This window comes from Diadema setosum, chromosome 18, assembly GCF_964275005.1.
Source record: "Diadema setosum chromosome 18, eeDiaSeto1, whole genome shotgun sequence".
NCBI lineage: Eukaryota > Metazoa > Echinodermata > Echinoidea > Diadematoida > Diadematidae > Diadema > Diadema setosum.
In genome coordinates this window covers 17,824,875-17,852,132 of record NC_092702.1, presented here as the reverse complement: position 1 = coordinate 17,852,132, position 27,258 = coordinate 17,824,875, and the positions used below count along the sequence as shown (strand labels likewise).

The window sequence follows — 27,258 nt, the reverse complement described above, 5'->3', positions numbered from 1 at the left end:
AAATACGAAAGAGAATACGATTCTTAGAGGAATTCAAAGTTTATTCGATGAAAATTGTTTTTGAAATGGCTGGGATATCAAAAAAAAAAAAAAAGGGAAACAAAGTGGTCGTAAGAAAAGATGGGTCACACCTTTTATTCGGACCTCTTTGTTTTTGGATATGTCAGTCATTTAAAAACCAATTTTCATCAAATAAACTTTGAACTGCTCTTTGAATTGTGTGCTCATTCATATTTCATGAGAGGTTTCACACTATTTGGAAAATACAAAATTTGGAAACCTGAAGCCGAATCTCAACCAAAACTGTACCATCACCTTCAATGTGTTGCCGGGCTCGTTCCTAGTACATGGTATAGTCCTCTCGCTGAATAATAGCCGACAATAACTTTTTATAGCAACACTATAACAACAGCATCAACAACAAAAACAACATCACCAACCACAAATACTATAAAGTAAGCACGGTGAACACGGAATTTCTGACACGAATGAAGTCAAACATTGATCACGTGATCGGTCGTCGGTTGACCGACAGTCAACGAACGGGTCAGTTACCGCTGCACACCTCCCCGAGTGGGCAACGCCCAGCGGGAATGGGCATATTTAAGGAGCTACACGGGGGCGATAAAAAAAAGAAAAAGATAAAAAGGTGTAAAGATCCACTCATGTTGGTGTCAGCTGTCGAACAACTGGTCCACACTTCCACAGCTACACAGTTCTCTTGCTGTGGTATAGAGTCAATGTGCGTGTTTTTCTCTCTCTAGAGAAATATTGCGGTTGGCATTGATATATGGCTAGATTGGCTTTTGACTTCCGAATCGTTACATCGCATAAATGTCTAAAATAGCGAGCTTCAGATCTGCAACGCTAATGTTTATGACGCGCATCCCAGGGAGGGGCAATGGGGACAGCTGTCTCACGCATGTGCAGATCAACATGTTTGTTGTTTTATTTTGTTTTGTTTTTGTTGCTTAATACTGCGTCATAGGATGACAACAGATAACAAAGTCGTAGGATGACAACCAGACAGTAAAGCGGTAGTAACCAACTCTAAAGTCATGCACGCACGCACACGCACAAGCACACCCGTGTCTGCACAGAACAGAATTATGAAAATTGCGGAATACATGTAATCCCCCTCTGTTTGTACGGCAAAGTGCTACAGTTTATGAGCTTAACACCAGGTTGAAAACTCATCTTCTTAAAAATGCTACTTAGGTGTGAATTATGTATGTTATGACTATTATTTTGTAATGAGCACTAGAACATATTATTCAAGTAATTGAGCAATTCAAATGTGCTTTATCATCATTGTTATTATTGCTATCATCATCATCACAATTATAATTACCATTATTATTATCATCATCATTATCATTTAACAAAAACATGAGGAACAGATGTTCGAATCTACTTCACTTTAGAAAAAAAAAAAGGATATGGTCGTACTTTTCTCACTCATCCACAATATCTACTTGGACCTCCAACTTTGAAAAATACTATTTTTTTCCCCGATCTTTCTCTCGTTCTCCCTCTTTCTCTGGGCTCTATTACCTGCACCTCATTACCAGTTCTTTCCAATTCTCTTCATCTTTTAAGGCTGTTAAATATCATTCAAAATCAATTTGTTTTCTTTATGTTTCTATGTTCTATTTCATTTTTTTTCGTCTCCCTACCTTCTCATCTCCTGTAATACCATGTATACAAACGTTCGCCTTTCTCCGTCTCATATATCTTTTTTTAATCTCTCTCTTCACAATCTTAAAGCTCCGACATAAAACAGAGGTCGTGAATAGAATGGCTCTTACGAAAAAGTTAGAACGACATTTTACAAGACACAGCGGTTCTGCCGCCCGATGGTGTATTAGCCAAAACTAAAGAGCCTAGTTTATCCCGCTTCTCTCCTTCCTATCGTATTAATCCCGATCGATAGGACCCGTCTCTCTGCGATCGATACTCCCTTTCCTCCCCTTTTTCCCGCCCGGAGACGCTCCAGCGGCCTGCGGAAGATTTATTTCAGCGGTCTTGTCAATTTTTCACCTGCCCTTCACTGAAATGAACATAATTACGAAAAGTGATTGAGCTAGTACACTTTGTACGTAAGGAGTCACTGCACAGCAAATGAAGCGGTTATGTGTGTTGGCCCAGAATAATTTAATCTGTGTGCCCTTTTCGTGCGCGACTACAAATATTCATCTGTGTCGGATTGACGACGTTGAACGTGATGTACAGAAATATACAGTCCTCGAGTGATATGCAATGACGTAATGTCATAATGCATCACGTGACTAAACTAACCTGACAATTCACTGATATCTCTGAGCCAACAATAGAATTTCATAAACATTGACACTGCAATAAATCTGGATATTGTCATTGCACACCATCTTCCTGTCCACCTACAGTGAGACGAATTGCTGAAAATTCAAAACTATACTGTATGGAAAAGTGTGGGCACGTGTCATCTTATTGTAACTTTTAAAGGTACTGTTTACCATTGGGAGCAGTGATTTAAAATGTTTGAGATAGCACATTTGATGCATACAAGTGTATGTGTAGGTCAGTTGTATTACAAAACATCGCACCATGTAAAAATTTTGAAATGAAACCTGAAATATAAGAAGATTTCACTATTTTTCTCAATAAACCATAACTGTAGACGGTTTGGTCTAGAAACATTTTCATTATATCTATTGTTAATTTTTTGTATATTTAACAATATACTTCACATTAATTATACTGATTCAAATTTTATAATTATTTTGAAGCACTAAAGTTGGGTTTTTGTTTCATCTGCAAATAGTAATATGCCTTTAAACCCTCATGAACCATTAATTCACTTTCGTCACTATTTGTGATGACTTTGAGGTTGTTACAACTAGGTGCATCGTGTTTTATTGCATAAGTGAAATACATTTTAAGCTCCTCAGAATAAAGTGTAAACAATTTCAAGGATTACCACTTGAGACAATTATGTTTGGAGCATGAAGCGGTTTAGGCGCGAAAACACAAGAACCGTGACACTGATATCGACAGGCGTCGGAGGTCAGACGGATCGACGGATGCTTAAAAGAAAAAAAAAAAGACAATGCAGATAGAACACGAAATAAGCATATCAAGCATGTGGATACGTTGAACACAACCACTTCGACGTGAAAATGCACGCAGGTAGAACAAAAATAGGAGATGACAATATTAAAAGCAAAACAAAAACATGAAGAGGCGAGAGCGGACAAGTTGGTTCCCATGGGAAAAAAAAAGATATGCCAGGATACAATTTTTTTTATTATTATTTTATTATTTTATTATATTCTTCTCCTTTTTCCAACAGAACACAACACAGTATAAATTAGGAATCATATCACAATCGTGTACATACATCTTGCAAATGATATCAAATGATACAATAATAAAGTTACATGCATGTATACGCAAAAAAATACAAGGTTATGTTTCAGTTGGAAAAAAAAAAAAGAACTGAGAGGTCCACTAAAAAGCAAGCTTGTAGATTGTGAACCCCTCAAGAAAAATCTAATGAAATACTTATTTGCATATGCTTAGCCAAGTATAATTTAAGACAAGACGGAACAAAATAGGAGACACACAGCAACATGACACGACTCGACAAAATAGATGGAAAAAAGGAAGGAAGGAAGGAAAGAAGAAAGAGAATGCCTACACGCTGATCAGGGAAACAAAAGAGGGAAACGAAAGAAGAAATTGAAGAGGGAATTGAAGAGGTGCTTCAAACAGCAGGTGGCTGCATACAGCCGTGCAGAGATTATGATGGCTATTTCATTATAATAAATTCAGAGATTAATTGATTGATGGTTGGATGATGAACCCTGTGGTTGTTGGGACTTGGTTAATAAAAGCGAAAAATCAGAGAGGGTTTAACAGAAAGGATTTCAACTTCCGCTTAAAAGAGTACAAAGAAGGAGAATTTTTCATTTCGCAACTTAATGAATTCCAGAATCTAGGGCCTGTGTATATAAATGTATTCTGAGCCAATAATGTTCTCAGAAGGGGTAAATGAAACTCAGAAGATTGCCTGGTGGGATAATTATGGAAAAACTGATTCCTTGTAAACATTGAATTGAATATACAGGGAAGTGCATTTGCGTTGAAATTAAACATAAACTGTCCAAGTTGAAAAAATACAAATCTTTAATTTTTAAAATCTTGAAAATCTTGAAAATCTTTAAAATCTTTAAAATCTTGTATTTTAAAGATTTTAAAATCAAGTATAAAGGGATAGAGATGGAGAGAGAGAGAGAGGGGGGGGGGGATAGAAGAGAAGGAGAAAGGGAAGGTTTAGAGAAGAGGAGGGGAAAGAGAAAGACTTGCCATGAATAATAACAGCTCAGTTTATATCTGATGATTTGTTTGTTTGTTTGTTTGTTTGCCGGATGTCATGGCGAGTAGAAAATATCAAACTATTAAACTGGTAAGTATTATCCTGATATTTGTAAACATCGATACCACTTTTAATATAAGATATGTAATCGTACGGTTTTCATGTGGGCTGAAGGGGTGGAAAACAGAGGAGAAGACGTGTTTGAATTGGGTGAAGTTCAGCGTTCATGAGCAAAGGAACCTGTTTCAATTTAACTCATGTCCCTCCAACCTCCCTGGATTGCCGAACGTGATCGCTTTCATTACCTCGAAATTGTGTGATTTATTGGACATGAAACAACTCTGACCAATATAGATCTAACACTGATTCAGATGTTTTGCCCTTTCTGAAATCGGATCTTAACTTGAGCGAACATAACATCTAGGCTATATACTTTGACTCAGCGTAAATTATATTTTGGTACTAAACAGGTAAGAAAAATATAAGAGTGAGAGAAAAACACAAATCACTTCATTTAATACAAATTCAGCCAGGATTAATGCAATTGACCTCATGAAAAGTTCAAAATATCAAGTAAAACAAACAACAACTAAAGAAACAAACAAACAACCGAACATCAGTCGTCGGGCTGCAATTGATTCCCCTTACATCTCGATAACCCAGAAGTTATTGGCTAGACAGGAGAGCCTGAAGTATAAACATCGGGGAAAAAAACCCGAGATGACGAAAACAGAACTTCTATAGCGGAAGTTAACATGACGAAATGCACTGGGGGCTCAGCGAAAAATTAATCCTTCAGTACTGGTCATTCAGTCTGGGCAGAAACTGCCTATTGGAAAAAAAAAAGAAGAAGAAGAAATTTTCAATTTCACGCCGCTGGAATGCTGTCTGGCCTTATCTTCTTTGATCTGTGAGAAGGGGATAATGGTTACACCAACGGAATCTGGTATAAATCATAAGTTGACTGCACGTGCGTACGGGCGGGGCGCCGTCGAAAATACTACAGATCGTATCTGAGCATACCGATTCCTTTGATACGTCATTTCACTTCAGATGCAAAAACGCTTTGTGGAAATCATTGACTTTCCATCTCTCTTTCACTCTCTTTTACTTTTTTCTTTTTCATGTCAATTCTTTTTCCTTCCTACTATCCATCTCTTTTTATAATTTCACTTTTTAAATGTATTCTTCCTCATTTTATTTTCTATTTGAGTTGTCTTCATCTATATTCACCTACTTCTTTATTTTAAACCTTTTCTTTAATTTACAATCTATCGCCATACATCGATGTCCGATTACTGTTATCTTTTTAGAATCTCTCACATCTAAGGAAGCAAAATGGCGTTTACACATTGTGTGTTTGAGTATGTGTGTGTGTGTGTGTGTGTGTGTGTGTGTGTGTGTGTGTGTGTGCATGATGTGTGTGTGTGTGTGTGTAAAAATGTCTCACATTTCGCATAACTATTGCCATTTCGAACAATGGAAAAACATATCATGCTAGGAACCAGACATACACAAAACAATACCCATAGAAAGATATCACATATACATGTATATATGTGTGTGAGTGTAAATAGATGGAGTGATAGTTTTACTTTTATAGATGATAACGGGTCAATTAACAGTTTCTCTGTATGTGGTATCATCGATGTGTATGGAATCACACTTGTATAGTGTTAAACATGCGACCTTGGAGGATCACTGATTCTCTACTGTCGCCACCTGAGACAGTGACAGTTCTTGATTACTGGCAAGACCACACCAGCGCTGAACTAGACAACGAACGAGTGTTAAAGCGATCATATCTTAAAGGATTAATGTTCTAATTTTTTTTTTGTATTTTTTTCTCCTATACTCTTTCTTTGTCCGACCAAATTCCTTTCGTTTCCGAGTAAGATGACGTTTCTTTTACGCTATACGAGACAGAAAATATCCTCAGACTATTATCACACATTTTCATTGCTAATATTTCGGAATATGACATAGAATATACCACAGCATAACGAATCCCTCTACGTGCTACTCACATTCTGATATATAAGGATATTTTTTTTTCAGTGAAATACTCTAATATAAAAAATCCCAGAACATTAGTGTGTTATGTGGACGTATTTTTTCTTACGTATTTTTTTTCTTTTAGTTTTGCGCTTTACGCATTACCATTTTGTACTGAAGTTTGTACTGCATGTACATGTATACAGACCCGTGTTTGTGATTTTGTGACACGGCATTTGCTCCTGCGACAGTTGCTCAGGTCCTATTTTCTCCAAGGTGTTAGGGTTAGGGTTGTAATAGGGTTTTAGGTTTAGTTTGATGTTAGGATTAGGATTATAGGGTTAGGGCCATGTTTGTGGGTAGTATTTATGTTCGGCTTAGCGTGCAGATATTTCATGGAAGCAATTGTCGCAGGAGTAAATGTCATGGAACCTTGTGATTTATATGGGTAGAGAATTTAGTCATAGTATCATCCATTTATTGATCTCCCCTTCATTACACACGGTGTCTTGTTGGCATGCAGTCATCGCAACTGGAAGACTCGGTGACCTTCCGAGATGGATAATGAGCATGACCCAGGCCATATGCAAGATATTTCACGGGGAAGGGGAGTTGGATACGGCACTCCGCGTGTTCCCTAAGCCCCATTATACATTCTTACGATTGCTCTTTTCGTGAATTAATTAAAGTATAGGATCCTTTGTTTGTCTAACATAATACAGGTTGCAACATTCCTATTCTACTTCTAACAATGCTTGGTACTCAGTACATAGTCTCTAGCGGGCAACTTCCCCACCCCTGCTGCCCACCTCCCCTACTGAGTGTTCTTCTGAGGGAAAATAGTCATAAGGTTTGATTGAATGCATTCAGAAATATATCATTTCTCGTTGCATTTGTCTTCCAAAGATTATCACGATGCACGTTCTCTGATGGCACATCACGATGACAATTTTACCTGCCCAGAATTCTACAGGTCTGCTTGTTTCTGCCCTCGCAAAACAAACAAACAAACAAACAAACAAACAAACAAACAAACAAAGAAATGAATAAACAAACCCAAACAACACCCTCCCCCCCCCCTCACAACAACACAACAGATAGCAAAAAGACATAAACTGTCCAAAACAACCTTGGAACAAACAAGACGAGACAAAACAAAAGCAAGTTTCCCTGAGGCTTCGGGGCATTCCTGTGTCAAGCTTATAGAACGAAGTTAATGCTGTTTTCTTTTGATGCTCTTTTCATATTATAGTGAAAAAAAGACTCGTGGGACTGCGTATAAGGGTTAAATTGATAAACTAAACTTTGTTTGTGCTCATTTTATTCAAGCAAAAAAATGAAAAATGGCACAGATATGCCACTAAAAATGCCTAACAGTGATTTATTCGCCGGAGGCATTTTAGCTCGTTCCCTTGACATGATTACAGTAAAGTGGAGCTGACCCGTGAAAGTTCTTCGTTAAAGCGGGAAAGCCTTAGCCTTTCGTATGTATGTAAGTCAAGACATGGGTCTGTCAGGATATCGTTACATCTCAAGAAAGACAAGGTTTGGGCATCTACAGATCTCACTCTGAAGGTGGGTCTCCGCCGTGAAGGTACGAAGCCAGAGTGTCGTGTGCTCGATATGATAGCAGGAAGAAGCGGCCGATGCGAGGGACCAGTGTCCGCTTTCATTCGCGAGTAAACTCGATGGGTTTGGGATGCGGCCACTCCAACGAAGTGTGACCGAGGCTGCGTACTAAAGTCATGCACAGTTTTACTCCTTTAGGTCGCTTAACTGCGGAACTCGACGTGTTTGTTTGTTGGTTTGTTTGTTTTTTTAAGGAAAATGATGGAAGGGAATGTGCAAGAAATGGGAGATAAGTGAGTCGGGATAAATGTTAAGAACGTGAGAAGGAAACGCGAGAACGAAAAAAGTTTACGGTGAGCAGGATATAGAGATGGAATTGATATAACGTAAACAAAATTAATGTCACCATAGACAAATAGATAGACATAGATAGACAGATAGATAGAAAGACAGAAATACAGAGACAGTGATAGATGGAGGTAGAGGAGAAGATCAAGGAGAAGAAAAAGTAAAGAGGAAGAAGGAGAAAATAGAAGAAGTAGAAAGAAAAGGAGATGATGAAGAAGAAAACGAATGACTTTCTGTGTGTGTTTTTGTCTAAATAGAGATATTGACTTTCTGACAAATAAGACAGTCAAGAAGGTTGGGTAAAAAGTAATGAATAGATAAATGAATTATTTATAGAATATCCTGTGCATGATTAGGCCTATAGACATACACACCATACGCAAAATGTATATCATGTAATATTTATCATATCATGTTATATATCTCCAAAGACACATTTAAGAGGGAGAAACATTCGGAGGTTGAGAAGGAAAGAAAGAAAGAAGAGGGGGGGGGGGAGAGGATGGAGAGATAGAAATTGGAAGAAGCAGTGATAGCCCGGGGAGCAGCCATTCGCAGCGTGGTGTGATTGAAACACCCGATCCGTAATTTACTGGCGGATGAATGACTATCGATTTGGGAGTGCACGGTGCCAACAACAGGTCAGCTGACGGGTCATATCATGCACAATACTGTCCTACATGCCACACGTCGAGTTTGGTTTCGTCATCATCAACACCCCTTTCCTATTTCTCTGTCTTTTTCTGTCTCTGTGTGTGTTAATGTGTGTGTGTGTGTGTGTGTGTGTTTTTGTGTGTGTGTTTGTGTGTGTGTGTCTATGTGTGTTTGTGCGTCTTATTTTCAACCTATGCCCTTTCCTCAATATTCTCTCTTTTCTATATACCCGCAGACGGAATTAGAATGTACTCGCCATGGTGCTGTATCATTAGAAGTCCTGATGCGGAGTAACCTGTGTGCCATTTACCTTGGTAATACCAAGGAGGTTTAAGAGATGGAGTTCCAACTGGCTGTAATTATTCAAACAGCTGTCATTTTCTGTTGATGCACAAAATTCCACAGGTGCACCTGTGCCTTTGATGATCAGGGTTCCATGCCACCGTCTTTTTGAGCAATCTGAAGATTCATTTTAAACTCTGTCGTCTATATTCTGCTTGTTTATTTGTCAAATAGAATGAATGTTCTCTTAATGATAAAGCATATGAAACAAAAGTAAATCCCGTCCAAGATTATGTGCAAAAATGTAAACCTGAGCTGTATGTCGTGAAAAAATTTCAAACTGTACTCTCAATACAAAGCCGATTTTATCATCTTTCCGATCGCTTCCGACAAATGAAACTGATATGGTTTAATTTTCGAATATAGTTCTTTATTCATGTATATGTTAGATTAGTGTGAAGTCACGTAAAAACGAGTAATTTTGATTTTCATTTCATCACTGTTTGTACAATTTTTATTCGCATATCCCCGTGCCTGTACTATAAATGTGCCGCTTGTTTTCTAAGAAGGGACGGCGAAAAGCAATTACCATCATAAAGACATATCTTTCTTTGAGAGTGACGAGTCATGATGCAATGCCACATGAATCAATTGTCTTCCTATCTGTGAGGCAGCTCCAGTTTAGCACATACTTCAAATGTTTCTGAGTGGCGGTATGAAACATGGGATCAAAGGGAATGGGACTGTTGTTACTCCATATCTCAAACCTCCTTGGTATTATACCAAGGAGGTTGAAGAGATGGAGTAACAACAGAGTTATTCTCTTTGATCTATGTTCGAAGCCGCCGCTCAAAAATATTTGAAGCATGTGCCAAACAGGATCTGTCGCGCCGATACAAAGACAATTGACTCGTGTCTCATTGCATAATCACCAGCCACTTTCAAAGGAAGATATGCTTTTGTGATGGTAATTACTTTCCGCTATCCCTTCTTATAAAAGGTAGGTAGTACAGACACGAGGATGCGCGAACAGAAATTGAGGCACAAAAATGCTGAAATGAAGATGAAAATTACTCGACTGGGCATACGCGGGTACTAATCTGATATACCTATCAATAAAGAATTATACTTGAAGATTATTACATATCAGTTTCATTTGGGCAAATTAAGTGGAAAAGTGATAAAACCAGCTTGCCAGGATGGTACAGTTTTAAACATATTCACATAATACAGCTCTGATTTACACTTTTGCGCAAATTTCTGAACGGAATTGACTTTTGTTTTACATGCTTTATCATTAAGTGAGATTTCATTTCATTAAATAAATAAATAAGCAAAATATGGTCAACATGATGATAACGTTCAAAATGAATCTTCAGATTGCTCGGCAAGACGGCGGCTTGGAACATCGATCATCAAAGGCACAAGTGCACCTGTGGAATTCTTTTGTACATCAATAGAAATCTGATAACTGTTTGAATAATTACAGCCAGTTGGAACTCCATGTATAAAACCTCCTTGCTTAATGCAAACTTTTTTGGAGGGGTCATTTTAAAGCAGTGATTGACATTCCATCTTTACAGTCAGTGTAACTATACCGGGTGTCCCAAAAAAAGCGGAACGGTGGATTTTCAGTACCTTGCTTTCTAAAAGTGATATATTTTTTGACATCATTAAAAAGAGCATTTTCCGCAGAAGACAATGATACCAACATCATTACTTTTTATTCTACGCCAATTTCTTTAAATGCAGTCATTTTCAAATTTCTCCGGATTTTTGCGACTTAAGAGATAATAATTTGAGTGCGACACGCGATCCATACGGTGAGCATTGTGTAAGCTCGGTGATCCATGTCAACAAAAGATACAGCTTTCACATTGGGCGCGGGCCAGGAAAAAACAAACAGTGTGTGTGTGTGTGTGTGTGTGTGTGTTTCCGCGCCCAATATGAAAGTTGTATCTTTTGTTGACATAGATCAATGAGCTTACACAATTCACCGTATGGAACGCATGTCGCACCCAAATTATTATCTCATAAGTCGCAAAAAATTGAAAATGACTGCATTTACAGAAATTGGCGTAGAATAAAAAGTACTGAACCAAATTTAATAATTTTGGTATCATGGTCTTCTGCGGAAGGTGCTCTTTCTAATGATGTCAAAGAATAAACTACTTTTAGAACGCAAGGTACTGAAAATCCACCGTTCCGCTTTTTTTTTGGGACACCCGGTATACGGCTTCCATTTCACGCCGTTGTATTCTAGAGGAGCATGACTCTACGGCAAACTGCACTCGGAAGAGACAATTCCTGAAACAACAAAGCTGTTGACTATCGATATATTCAGATACATACCAGCATTTCTGATGAATGTCGCAAATGGCAGCTACTTGGGGGGGGGGGGGGGAGGGGACATACACACATAAACAGAAGAAGAATTAATAGTCTTGTTAGCCACAGGGATTGTTTTCATTTTTACAAACGCAATTCAGGAATGATGGATTGCAATTACAAAATACAATTAGTAGACAGAACTTCAAGACATCCTAAAAAAAATGGCTTACAGCAGTATTTGAAACGAGTACAACATTCCTGCATTAATATAAAAAAAATATAAAATCATTCCCTTTGTTTGAGCTCATACGCGCATCGCAACCCCACCCTTCTTTCAAGCACAGAACAGACAGCACAGCATAACAAAAAACAACAACAACAAAACTTGAGAATAATGACAGCTGTCTTATGCGTATCGCCTGACAGTAACTACATGCAGTTATGCGCAAATAATTATTACAGGTGCACCCAGGAGAAATGCAAGTAAGCCACCAGCTGCTGTTTAACGGAGGAAACTTGATCACCCCGAATTCCTTAATAATTACTTTCCAAAAAAAAAAATAATAATTGTACATTTCAGCCATCGGCATGCAAACCTCATTCTCTGCAGACTTTGAAATGCCTCCGGATGACCCATTTTGGAAACGTGTGCTCGTTTTGATGAGGAAACAGCTAGAAAACACGAGTTCCGACATGGTCTCTCTTTTTTGTTTTAATAATTCTCCAGTCTGCAAAGTGTCGATATCATGCACATTACACCGTGTGGAATAGAGTGGTGTTGTATATTTTCTGCAAAGCTACAGAATACGTCTGATTCCTCTTGCTTGTTTACGAGCACATAACAATGCATCGTGTTTGCTTCTTTGATTTTGATGGCATTGATCGCCGTTCCTGAGGGGAAAACAATATTATCATAATTGCAATTCATTTTGGAAGAAGTATAACGAATAAAAGGACTCGGGGCTTTGTAGCTGATGGCCTCATAAGTCACTTCGATACATATCAAACTGATATGAATCAGTTTCCCTTTCTATAATCATACATCCAGTATTAATTGAGTTCATTTACCAGATTGTACCTGGACCGCGAGATTGTACTTGATCCCGTTTTGTATAAATAGATTACCTTTATGCTCATTCGAAGCGAAGGGCAGGTCGTTTAACACGAGATATAACTGCCTTTTTACTTTCGCTGTCTCCTAAAAAAAAAAAAAAAAAAAACAACCTTCTTTAACCGACTTTAACAGAGGTTACTGCATGGTAATTCATCTGCCCTTTAGATATTCTCGATTCCCTTCAATACAGAATCTGGACCGTAACACTATGAGCAATTACCCTTTTTAAAATCTTGTGTCCCGTGTGGTCCATATATATATATATATATATTATATATATATATATATATATATATATATATATATATATATATTATAGATACACGTATATATTGTACATCTCTCTCTCTCTCTCTATATATATATATATATATATTCTTCATTTTGTTATTATTACTACTAAATGATTTGAATGTATGACATTGTCTTCTCTCAAATATACACGAGGAGGATTTACGCTTTACCTTTCTCTTTCGGTTGCTTGTTTTGATTGCATACATCAATCTTACTAGTACCGAAAGGAGTATATAGTCAGTCATACACTGTAGAACTTTACTTATTACTATATATACTTTATAATATTGTATTACCATGTATCACAGAATGAATTACTTTAATCAACAGATAGGTCGAAGCAATATGTGGTCTATATATACAAGTCCATTCTCCCACATCGATTATACTATTGCGATAATTTCAGTTGGTCAAAGCATTCATTACAATCCGTACTGTCATACTTTTCACACCCATGAATTTTAGCACCTGCAGTTTTACAAGATAACTTTTTTTTTGTAGGCCCCATCATTATTTCTGTTACTTCCTTGAGATGTGCCCCTTTGTACTATAACATGACCATTAACATTTGTGTTGAGTACGTTGTTTATCTTGTAATGTGCAATCCAAAGACACGGTTAGATATATTTGTATTCTTATTTTGTTGTACCAGTGGCAAAGAATCTGTTATTCTTTGAGAAATATGAAAACAAATTGAACTGAACTGAACTGAACTGAACTGAACTGAAGATATGGAGATTTCATTGACGTCATGGTTATCAAGAAGATGTCCACGCCCAGAAGAGGCCTACTTTAGGGTCATCCACTTTAGTATAGAGTGAAAAGTGCATCATTTTACCCCCTCTAAAGTAATATAATAATAATGATAACAATAATAATAATTGGCATAATAACAATGATAATAATAGTGATAATGATGATGATGATAATAATGATAATAATAATAATAATGATAATAATAATAATAATAATAATAATAATAATAATAATAATAATAATAATAATAATAATACAGTGCTTATATAACGCATAATTATCTCTACCGTAGTGTCTCTATGCGCTCTAAGGGAGAGGATTGAAAATGGAAAAAAAAGGGAAATGTATTGTATGTATACCGTGGACATCAGCAAAATGTAAAAGCAGTAACCGAAAGTTATTTCTCTGGTCAAGGTTAATAATATTGTTCAGCGTCCAGGAGACTGAATGGAGCAGCGGTCAGTGAGGAGTGACCAGAGTGTACAAAAATATGTCACGGTGGAGAAACTGAGTGAATAGCGGTTCCTACGAATTCTGGAGTTCGTACGGCAGCCTTACGAAGAGAGGGTTTCGTACGAAGTTTAAAAAAAAAAAAAAAATCTTGGACAAGACCATCGACCAGGCTACGAACTTACGAACGGTCTACCAACGCTGGTTTCGTACAGCTTTCTTAAGAAGATCTTACGAAATTGTCTAAAAATCGTTCGTGCTGCGCAGTTCTTAATGGTATTTGTGACCGAGCCATTATATCAGTTATTATATCAGTTATTGATGAAATAGTCGACAAGCGAGAAGTGAAATTGAAATTACGAACCTGCACTGAGATAACATAAATTAATGCTGCACATCATTCATGCATTTCGAAGGGAATCTGTGAAAGCAAATTAATATTCTTCAAGTAAGAAATAAAAATTGTGAAAAGGGGGAAAGGCTTCTCTCTCTGGATGTCAGGAATTAGGTTAGTCATGTCTTGGTAACCCACATCTCGACCAGAATTCAGACTCGCTGAAAACTGGCCCTGGCTGCGTTCGGATTTCGGAAAGCCACTTGGATTGAATCCGTGCTCCAACCACGTCCATGATATCAATTACATCTTCCGACCTCAATTCGGCTTCATTTTCCTGTTTTTTTCTTTTCTAGCATCTGGAATCGCACACGACTCACGAGTAATTTGCTACGTCTGAGGCCATGGCATCCAAAACGAAAACAATATTCGTCGTGGCATCAGAGCAGCGGAAAGAAAACGGGGTTTCCTAAGTCATGACACGTGGATTCATCACAAAATGGTTTTCCCCATTTCTCTCAGATTACAAGCATTTGACACCCAGGTAAATGATACCACGTTCACACAAAAGATATTATAAAAAAAAATCAAACAAACACGGACATCACCCCCACTTCTTTTAAGGCAGGGGGTAGGGAGCAAAGACAGAAACAGTAGCAACAGCAGCAGCAAAAAGAAGACGAACTCGCTTTAGCGCTGGAGGACCCGTTCCACAGGAGAGAGTGATTACAGCATCATCCTGCGTACCAACATGAAAAACGTAAAATAAGGGAATACAAAAGGCAAAAACTGAATGCTCAAAACAAAAACAAAACAAAAGAAAAAAGAGACATTCAATCGCCTGCATAATTGTATTCTGCAAATTAAGGCAGGAGTCGCACTGGCTGACACATAACAAGGAGTCATAACTCTCTCTTAGTTGGGAGTATTCTTTCTGCTCATCGAACGCTTTCACTGGCGAGGATGATGATCGGTAAGACTTCAGCACTTTAGGCAATCGACGTCTTTACCGTGTCTCAAGCTTTCTCCCTGACAGATCATATTTTCTGCGACGCCGAAGTCATCAACATCATCGACAACCAGCTATGATATCGTGCGCTCCTCTTTTTCTCCCCCACAATTAATTTTGCTGATGCGGATCAAAAGAAACGTCGATTATTGTTTGATGGACCACCTCGATGCTTTCTCATAAAGCGAAATAAATCATGACGTCAGCGGACGGGTTCACTGGGTTTGTTCCCCTTGCTCCGAGAGTTTTTTGTTTTGTAAATTCTGATATTAAAAGCCACGAACTCGCTAAACTGTGTGGCTGGTTGCAAGGATGTCACATTAATGTCTCTGCATATTTTGTAAACACTTTCCCATCATTGGTGATGGTGTGCAGTTACAGCACTTGTTTTATTTCCTTGGAGGGGAGAAAGATATAACAGTCCATTTTCGTGCGAAAAAAAGTCTAAATTTTATACCACTTTGGCACAAATACAGTCAGTCAATGGCCTACGTTATGAAAAGGTATAGGCGATGCTTCGGCTAAACCATGTAAACCATAATTATATGCTTTTCGGTCGTGGAGATGATTCCAAACCGCAAGGTACAGCGAATCGCTTTGACTGCATCTTCTCCCCATTCCCCCTCTCTTACTCTCTAATGATAGGACCAATAATCTTAATCAATATTTCTATTTCTGTATACTCGAGATCGTTGGATGTAGAGGGGATCGGAGCTCTAAATGAAGGAAAAACAAAATTGTTACGAAGAAGTGTATTAGCGTTTTTCTGTATAAAGCGGATTGCATGAAATTAGACCATGCTGTGTGAATGCAGTCAACGGTGATGAGGGCCTCTCATCAAGGTCTGGGAGTAGAAGCATGTTACCATGATCTACAACAATACGAACGTAGTCCAGTTAATCACTTGCTTATCAGGGGGGCGTTTCATCAACGAGTTCGTCGGAGATTTCACCGACAAATTTGCTATCAGCCAATCAGACCAATGATTTCATTAGCTTTTAACAGTTGTCAGTGTAAATCCTTGCGTCTGATTGGCTGATAGCAAATTCGTCGGTGAAAACCTCCGACGAACTCGTTGATGAAACGCCCCCCTGAAAACAAATAAGCAAATTAAAACACACAACCAAGACCTTCATCCTGACTTTTATTTCAATTCCTCTAAGAGTAAAATACCTTCAGAAAGAAAACAAAAACAAAACCAGTTGCTTCATTAAATTGCTCTACTTTGTTTCAGCTGCTGTGGAATTGCACCTCTAAAAACGCAGTCACACACACACACACACACACACACACACACATTTACGCACACGCAGTACCAAGACCGTGATATTCCTACGCGTAGTTGTGCAAGGTTAGCTTCTTGCGATAGATCGTCTTCACACGTCAAGACCCGACGATGGGTAACCGCAGAGGAGGATGCATAATGGAAACTTTCCATCTGGTTTGCTCGGTAACATGACTTTTTGCTCCTGCGACAATTGCTCCTGTCTTATTTTCTCCAAGGATTTAGGATTAGGGTCTTAGGATTGTGATAGGGTTTTTGGTTTAGTTTGATGTGAGGATTAGGTTTAGGTGTAAGGTAAGGGTTATGTTTGGCTTAGAGTGAAGATAATATTCGTGGGAGCATTTGTCGCAGGAGCAAATGTCATGGGACCAGTTTGTTTTCAGAAAGTAGCCATTAGTCACACATGTCTTCCGATGTTCATGTTTAAAAAGGGATGACATAGTTTTGTTTGAGATGGGGCTTCGGTTTTCCAACTTTTTTTTTTGGTGAGATAATGAAAAAAAAAATTCATGAAATATGAGAGGGCATTCAATTATAAGAGGAATTCAATTTTTTTTTGGCTGAAAATTGGTTTTGAAATGACATAGATAAGACTATACAGTAACAAAGAGGTCCTAATAAAAGGTGATAACCACCTTTTATTACGACCGCATTGTTTTACTCTCTTTTTTTTTGTACCTCAGCCTTTTCAAAGCCTATTCTTAACAAAAAAACCTTGAATTCCTCTAAGAATTGTGTGCTCTTTCATATTTCATATAGGTGGTTTCAAATTCTCTCCCAAAAATGTACAATCTGACTCACCATCTTAATCGAAACTATACCATCCCTTTAACATCAAGTATCAAAACATTTCTACTACTTACCTTTTCTTTGTTTTTTTATCTTTTATTTATTCCTTGTTTACGAAGAGGAAGGGGAATTAGATAGGTTGTAAAAAATGTACATAGGCATACTGGAATTTAACACCGTCAGGAAAAGAAAACGATTAAAAAATACATTTACATAGCATTACAGGTTTGTTTGATGCCCTAATGCATTCGATGTGTTCGTCTTGGACGCCAGAAATTAATGAAAGAGTATTTGCCCCTGAGCGTTGAACACCAAAACACACTGTGCAACATTCCTCCATTCATCCAATCTTACATCCAGTCCCCATTAAAACATTCTAATTGTCTTTTAACATACAATAATGCAATCGATGTAGGGCCTACTTAAACCGAAACTTAAACCAACTAAAACAAAAGACGGTGAAAGATGTTCAATATTTATTACATTAACATTGAGCCTTTCAACAATAACACATACAGTCACTTGTTACGGCGACCTCTTTATTAGAGTTTTTGTTGTTGATTTGTCATTTTTGGTCTTTCAACAACGCTCAAGATTGTGAAATTGACATAACCTCAGGGAAAGTGGACAGAAATATGGGCAAATGAATGTAAATGTTGACACTAAAATATTAAAGCAAAAGTGACGCGCAAGATATAAGCATGCAATGAACACCGGCAATGCGCGCCACAGCAGTCATTAACATTGATTTATTATTTTTTTTTTCTGTGCACATTTCAACTTTTAATCGATACGCTGCCGAATAGCTGGCGACGTTTCTGGTTTCTGGTGATCGGCCAATTTCCGCGTGCTTAATTTGACGCAAATGATGTTAGAATATTGTCATGTCCTCCCGAAGGTTTATAAATTACCACTGTTGGTAAGCATCCAATTGTTGCAAAACGGGGCGTATCAGTATCAGTTTCCTTACAATTGACACGTTATTATGCTCACCAAGACGTTTCTAGTTGCTTATACGTAATCTAATTTGTGGCAGGTGGTGTCAATCTTTTTTTTCTCTTTGTTTTTTTTGGGTCAACCTACCCATCTTTATAATGATTGAAATTATTGTGCCAAAATGTGATTTTTTTTTGATACAAAAATAGGTTGTAACACAACCATAATTCATTTATGAAATAACTTGTCCTATAATTGGGAAGAAACATGGGATAACGGAATGTAAAAGTGGGCCATAGGAAACTAAATAACACTCCACTTTGTTTGTTGTTTTTTTTTCATATACGTGACATTATCGTATCGTACCCAAAGGTGGACATTTGACCAAATCAGTATTCATATCTCGAGAAAGCTTTGCTGTTGTTCTTGTTGTTTTGTTTTCTTTTTGCTGATATTGGCTGAATGCTGGTCACGTGATTGATGGACTCACCAAATGGATGACTTGTGAGAGTAGGAGTACCATCTCCAGCTCGATGGTAGTGCTGAACTCCCGCACTGGTCTCAGGGTCTTGCTGTAATTGGCGAACAGGTCTCTTATCAGTCGCTTGTGAGCCTCCCCACCGGCCACGCCCGAAATGTGAGCTGTAACAGGCAAATAGATAGAAAGATGGATAGATAGACAGATAGACAGATAGACAGATGGATATATGGATGGAAAGATAGATAGATAAAACAGGTAGATAGGAAGACGGAAAGATAGAGAGACGGGTAGATAGGAAGACGGAAAGATAGAGAGACAGGTAGATAGGAAGACGGAAAGATAGAGAGACAGGTAGATAGATAGATAGATAGTTAAACAGGCAGACAAATATATAGATAGATAGATAGACAGATAGATAGATAAATAGATAGACAGATAGATACATGTATAGAAAGATAGGCAGATAGACACACAGATAGATAGGTAGATAGATAGATAATCAGACAGACAGACAGATAGAAAAATCAATATATAGAGATAAGTAGAGAAGTGAAGAAGGGAGAGAGAGAGAGAGGAGATGGGCAGAGGAGATAAAGAGAGGTAAATAAAAACACAAAGCAAGATTAAATCGAATGAAAGTTGACGTTGATGCAAAGCAGAAATGGCATTTGTAGCATACGGGATTGATTGCCCTTTCCTTAAACATGCTCGTCTCGATTGGCGATAAAAACCATCAACTTGAATACAATGATACTTGAGGCATTTGCACCAAGAGGTTAAAAACGCACACACACCGCCACCTTCAGCCTAAATTTGATTTCTTCGGGAACCTTTCATTGGCAAAAAAAAAAAAAGCGAAAAAAAAAGCGAAAAAAAGAAAGAAAGAAGAGAATTGTCGAGAATATGTTGCCATTTTCAGAGAACAATTGATTGATGCTTGAAATGAACACAATGTGTATATGTCTCCTTGGCAATTGGAAAAAATATAGCAAAAGACGGGGGTAGGGGCAACTTGATATTGCACGATTACTCGTTGGGTAATACTTCTAATTGAGAGTGATCACTACCTTGTTACTATATTGCGCACGTAGGCCAGGGGAAACAAACATTTCTTTTTCTTTTTGTAATGATAATTTTACAAACAGCACATAATCAGAAAGGAATTCATCGCATAATTGAGTGTGACTTTGCAAACAACGGAGGCGAAGAATTCCAAAAGAGAAGGAATTACTTCTCTGCTTACTACCTTTTGCATCCTTCAAGGTTTACTAATGAGAGTTCACTTACGGCGCCTTTTCGGAATGCAAATACCACTGTCTTGCTTCTGGCCAATGGGGGCAGTATACCTGCTAAATGAATTTGCATAGTCCGTGATTGATGAAGATTTTTATCAGACTCGATTGCCATCGATTTCCCGTTGTGCAACTGAAGATTAGATAATTTGTCTGCGAAAACGCATAATGTGACATTTTGAGTATAACACTTACTTTGACAACGATACACCAAAGGTAGTAATACTGTGGTAGTGCCTCTGATGATAAGAGGAGATATATGTGTCATTGTGATAGCAATAAATCAATATTTGCATTTTGATATTTTCTATATATTTCTTATCGACATTGTTATTTTAATTTCACTGATGAAAGACGCCTGAAGCCTGCGGCGTGGAAGGAACAAGCCGGTCAACCCTTGTGGGTTCACGGCTGTGGGGTTACAGCCTTGCCAATTTAAGTGCATATGGCTTCCCGTGTGGTAATCTACTGCTTGTTTGTTTGTTTGTGTGTGTGTGTGTGTATGTGTGTGTATGCGTGTGTATGTGAGTGTATTTGAAAGTGTTATCAGTTTGAAAAATATACCAATAGAGATATATTGTATTTTTTCAATTTTTTTTTTCTAATCAAACGGAAGTGCAAGTGCATGTAGGAACGGAAAAATGTGATGTGTCTGTCATAGAGAAACTTGTATGGTAAATGAACTGCTTTCATGTACTTTTGAAGGAGAAGAAAAAAAAAATGAACGAGACGAGTACAGACGAAAGAGAATAGAGCCTCTTCAATCTCTGATGTAAGTATGGCACACAGCGTGTTATATTTAGACTTGTATAATGTATAAAGTAGGAAGTCGCCATTGATATTGATGGGCATGAATAAGACACACCGTCTCTGAGGGTGCGTTTTTTGTTTATGTATTTTACAGATTAATGCGCTTCGCAAAGGCGCTATTCCTGCATTTCATACATGTTGTTTCCAGTGATCCCCCTTGTGTCTTGGCATAAAACGTGTCGGCAATCATCTCCGCTTCACCCCCAGTGGAAACACCAGTCCACTCTTCCTTTTTTTCTACATTCAGCAGCGGAATATTGTCTTTGCAAATTCCCAGAATTTCGCTTTTATTATCATGGTCTATCGCTGCGTGTGACACCGCAAACAGTACTTTAGACCCTTGAACAGGTAAGGATTATTTCAACATTATCATCAAAGACAAGCAGAATGTGACAGAAATCATTTCAGGTTTTTCCTCATATGCTTATCTGCTTTTCTTTGTCTTATTTATATTTGTTTGTTTGTTTTTATTTTGGTAGAAAAAAAAAAACCTCATCCGATTCACATTCAAGTGACATAAGATGTTTACGTATAAAGAAAAACAATACTGCCGGTAGCCCATCTTTAGAAATGACAATGATTACTATTCTGGTCTTCTTTGGGGTGAAATGTATCTGTGTGTATATATTTTTATTTCATTATATATATAAATAAATAAATATATATAACATATATATATATATATATATATATATATATATATATATATATATATATATTATGTGTGTGCGTGTGTGTGTGTTTAATCAAACATTGCTGATTGTATATTATGTTTATACATTCAAGATGAATGTTTTTGTCACGTGAAATTATAGAAATCAAATACAGATTACTGTAAAAAAAATGGGTTTGTGTGTGTGTGTGTGTGTGTGTGTGTAATTTATGCTGTCATAATGAAATTTGTATTATTTTACAATCAAGTAAAATTAAATGTTTAATTAGTGTATATATGAAAAAGAAAGAAAAATAAATGATCGACAAAACAAAAAATGTGTGTGTGTGTGTGTGTGTGTGTGTGTGTGCTGAGGAGAGGGGCGATACATGCGACTTCCGTAACATAAGCTGGAAAGATTCAACATTTATATTTCCTTAATGATATATCATACCATGTTTTAATCAAACGGGGATGTCTTGCTGACGCCACACAGAGATGATAGAAAGCTGTATGTAACGGTTGGGTGGCTATAATGTTGGCGCCACAGATTACTCAGATTCATATGAATAGAGAAACACCCAATCAATTAAAGGCGCCGGCCAACTTCAGCGTTTAGCGCGTGGCGTTTTTTTTTTTTTTTTCGGTGGCCTGGTTGAGAAAGAAGGTAGACGTAAAGGCATTACTTACCATTCACAGATGAAACAAAAACCCAGCTTTTAGTGTTTCAAAATAGTTCTAAAATGTGAGTTAGGGATAGAAACAACCAATGTAAAAATTGAATCAGTATAAGCAATGTTAACTCTTGTTAAATATACAAATTGTGAACAATAGTTGTAATACAAATGTTTCAAGACTAAACCGTTTACAGTTATGGTTTAGTGGGAAGAATAGTGATATCTCCTTATATTTTCGGCTTTATTATGAAATTTTTACATGGCACGATGTTTTGCATCAAATGTGATATCTCGAACATTTTCTTAAATCACTGCTCCCAATGGCAAACAGTACCTTTAAGACCATTTTGCACTTATCGGGGGATAACGAGGTTAATTGCGTCTATGTTTAGTTAACTGTTAACTTGCGGGAACTTGGTGTACCATTTCTGAAGTATACAGATAATGAACACACCTCGGAGGCAAAAGCCTTGAAGAAACAGCTCACTCGAGAATCTTTGTCCCATTTTCTCAAAGCACAAAGTAGATCATTTTTATACCCAGGCATCTTGACTAACAAACTTCATCATTCATGGCATCAAAAAAAAAAATGTTTCAGGAACTAGATTATCATATCAATTATCTTACTATTGTTTGAACTGGCCAACAGCAGCAACAACAACAACGAAAACATCCCGGGGAGGAGAAAATTTGTGTGGAAACAGGATGTAAGTGAAAACAAGGCCATACTAATACCGATGAGATTTCTTGGGGGTTAGTCACCGAAAGGCGCCCGAGACGAGTGCCGAGTGGTTTTGCCGGAAAAGCTTTCTGCACAGACTATTAGATTCATGGAGAGGGTATTGCTTATTCATTACAAGATTATGTTGCATAGCTGTACTGGGCAAGTATTTCAGCAGACCGTATCATTGCCCAATTTGTTATAGCACACGTTGAGATATCGGTTCACCACGCCCGCTTTGTACGTGCCGCAAATGTTAACTAGAGCTCAGCCGATCTTTTAAGTACAAATGTATTCACGCTCTACTCGTGTCAAGCATTATGTTTCTTTGAAAGACGTCAACAACGGTGGTATTTCTACCTCTGGAGGGTGTGAAAATGAAACACTTGAATGCCTCGGAATAATCAGCAAAGTATAAAGCTCGAAAAAGCACGCTGATCTCTGAAGAGCATTACTTAAAGAGGCAAACTGAATCTTCGTCCTTACACTTTTACTCTCTCCCTCTCTCTCTCTCTCCCTTTCTAGGTCTCTCCTCATTATAGACATTAGTGGTGGCCCAGTTGCCCGGGGTCACCCAAATTGATGTCAGGTCACCAGACTTCTTGATAGGCTAACTTTTGGTGGCCCGATCGGGCAGCAAAATATCACGATGAATTCGAATATTTCTTTTTTTTTTCCATTTCGGGTCACCAAATTCCAAATTCAAAGACTTTAATGGCCTGAATGGGTCTACAGAGAAAGGGATAGTGTCGAACCCTATAACGTAACTATAACGATGGATCTAGCTTTAAGGAGACATGACTATGTCCATGGTTACTAGATAAGGGAGACACACTAAACACACAGCTTGTGTCTCCTTAACGTTTTTAACTATTCCATTCAATCGCATGCTTTACACTGCTGTCATTGCTTATCTGCACAACGTTTCCCTACATCCAGAGATACAGAATCCATATATATATATATATATATATATATAATGGTATTATTATCCGCGTGTTGGAATAAGAGCATGAAGACGATGAAGACAAACAAGTTGACATAATGCATTAGAATCCAACTTCATTTATTTGTAAACCAAATTTTCGACCCTTGCACGGATCTTCCTCAGGGTAACAGTCTGTTACCCTGATTCTAATGCATTATGTCAACTTGTTTGTCTTCATCGTCTATATATATATATATATATATATATATATATATATATATATATATATATATATATATACATATATATATATATATATATATATATATATATATATATATATATATATATATGTATGTATAATATCGCTCGCTATCTATCTCTGTCTCGTATTCTTTTTATCTCTCTCTCAGTATAGCATAATGGAACCAAGTATGACTCTTCAGGGAAAAATGTGGGGCCAATCACTGTCCAATTCAAATCGATCGCGACTGATTTATATACATATATATATATATATATATATATATATATATATATATATATATGTGTGTGTGTGTGTGTGTGTGTGTGTGTGTGTGTGTGTATAATGTATATATACGGGTTCGATTCCCGGCGGAGATCAATTTTTTAATTCTTGCAATTTTTCCGAAAAGCAGGAACAGTAAGAGGAATAATGATTTCAAAGCCGTTTTCTCCTTTCTTCCTCATATCTCATTTATATATATTTATATATCTATATATATATCTATATATATACATATATATATATATATATATATATACATATATATATATATATATATATATATATATATATATATATATTTATATAATATATTTCTGCTTACTAGCTGTGAAAGCAACCTTTTTTATATCATCACATGAGAAAAAAAAAACAGCAACTCCTCAAAACACCATTATCAGTCTTAAACGAGCATAGATATTCATTACACTCGTCGTATGGCAGATGCCAATATAATGACGTAGTCATCAATTTCAGGTAATTCCCCTAATAAGAAGATATTTAGCAAGGAGATTTGATTTTCACCTGGAAGAATTTTTGTTCTCCGGACGTTGTCCCGACGTTGTCGGGGTAGGGTTTGTTATAACAGGGCTAAAGACACTTGCAAAGTTACGGTGACCCAAAGAGTGTGCATTGTTTTACGTTTATTTCATCATACGATTCTTTTAAATCAGTTAAATTCTATTTGATTTCATTTCAAATTATTGAATCGAAAGATCAAAAGGGTAAAAGTAGACATTACTTTCGCGATTCCGGATCAAAAATATGCCTTTCAGACATTCGACGCATTTGTACCTGCAGATGACGCTGCGTTGTACGTTGCAGCCATCGATGGAGCTTTGTTATAGCTCCATTTTGCAACTGTTCAGGTGTGTGGAAATGACGTCCGAGGTCTACATTATGCAAGATGAATGGAAATCGTCTAAACAATTCTCCTTCATGAAAGAAGGATTAAGGCATAAGTGTATCAAAACGAGCAGTAATTTGCGGCGAAAAAGTCAATCTCTCTACAGAGGCCATGTCGGCATATCGTGTTTCATCAGAACATTGGCTATAAAAGAGAGAGAGAGAGAAAAAAAAAAAGATCGGCATGAAATTAAACAGTAATCACATTCCAATCTCATTGCATTCACTTCATACGTCCGCCGACTACATGCCAATGTCAAAACACATTTTGATGGTAAATCTAGTCCCCAGTGATTCTTGTGGATGCCAATATCATCCGCTTATATAGAAGGAAAACCATTAGTCGAGAGGCAGAAGAACAGTACAATGCCTATCGGGTATAGGGTTTTAGGCCTTTCTGTTTCTCTGATCGATGAATACACGAATAATCATATTAAAAGGCCATTGTGTTGATTGGCCAAAAAGGCTTGTAGAGGAGGCTGCTTCGAGAAAACGCGACAAAACATGTGACACATTCCCTCAGGCGTGATGGATTCTAGACAACAACGACATGCGATCACCTGCGGTGTGTTAGTGTTTTTCATTCCTATTATGTCATAATTGTGAAGTAATGACTGGAAAATTGTACGGAACTCGGGTATGGGTTTCCCGGGAATGTTTAAGATGTCGGGATTAAAGAACCTGGATACGATCATTATTTCACGCATGAGAGTCGGAATTACTTATGGTCAGATAATTGCTGTTTTTATTATTTCATTTTTTTAACTTATTAAATGAGATCCCAGTGGAACAGTATATAATGTCAGAAGGTATTCTAACACCTTCAATTAGGAGAAAATCTCCGCTTCGTGTCCAGGAAGTAGCCTAGACCTGTGTCTCTTGGGGAATCGGTGATAGCCGTTTAACAAGTCATCGCATTTTTCATGGCCGTATCTCGATATGAGTCTATGGCGTCCTACAGTCCCTTGTTAATTTTCCTTGTTAGAGGTCTGTTCCGATGACAATAAGTTATATGTATTTTGTTGCTTTTTGTCCTCATTTTTTATTTTAGCAGTGGAGTGGACTTACATGATTGTGATTTAATTTTCAGAATGGTTAAGTATTGCAGCCGCCACGGTATCTATCTATCTGTATGTATGTATGTATGTATGTATGTATGTATGTATGTATCTATCTATCTATCTATCTATCTACCATAATCAAAAACGGACTGACCGCTGTTTTATCATCTACAGACTACCAGTCATTGTTCATGACATCATTCTATTGATGTTCATGTACCACTTGTGTACGATGCAAGTTACGACTGAAATAATGGTTAAACATTAATTTGTTGGTCTTTCAATTTTACAGATCGTTCTCAACCTTTACGAACGTGAAACATAATACATTTTGTTGGCAATTTCATTGTTTACATGTCAAATGGACGAATCCTGACATATCTACATCGATACCACTCTAATCCAATCTCGTTATTCTGTAAGGGCAGTGGTGATTTCTTATGTATCAGTCGTACTTATATGAGTATCTTTTTAAGGCCCTTTTCTCTTTTTTATTTAAATTCCTATGCACAATCCACTGTAATGAAATCACTGCTCGTTTTCAAATTAGTTTGGTAAAACTCTTACTTTTTTCAAATAGAATTGTGATTTCCTCTTTTACAGATTTTCTGTTTTTGGATAAAATAATGGTATTTGTTTTGAACCATCAGCAATCTTTCTCCTGCCCCAAAGCATTGTGACAACAATTACAATTCTGAGGC

The 27,258-nt window shown here is 37.3% G+C and overlaps 1 protein-coding gene across 1 annotated transcript in view; it reads right to left on the bottom strand.

Moving 5' to 3' along the window:
• Positions 1-19,149, bottom strand: part of LOC140241374 (neuronal acetylcholine receptor subunit alpha-10-like) — a gene marked incomplete at its 5' end in the record, with an annotated part of 71,868 nt that extends 52,719 nt beyond the window's left edge. The window contains one exon of the mRNA XM_072321104.1: positions 18,994-19,149. Coding sequence (XP_072177205.1) covers positions 18,994-19,149 — 156 coding nt within the window. The remainder of the gene's footprint in view (positions 1-18,993) is intronic.
• Between the last annotated feature and the right edge of the window lie 8,109 nt (positions 19,150-27,258).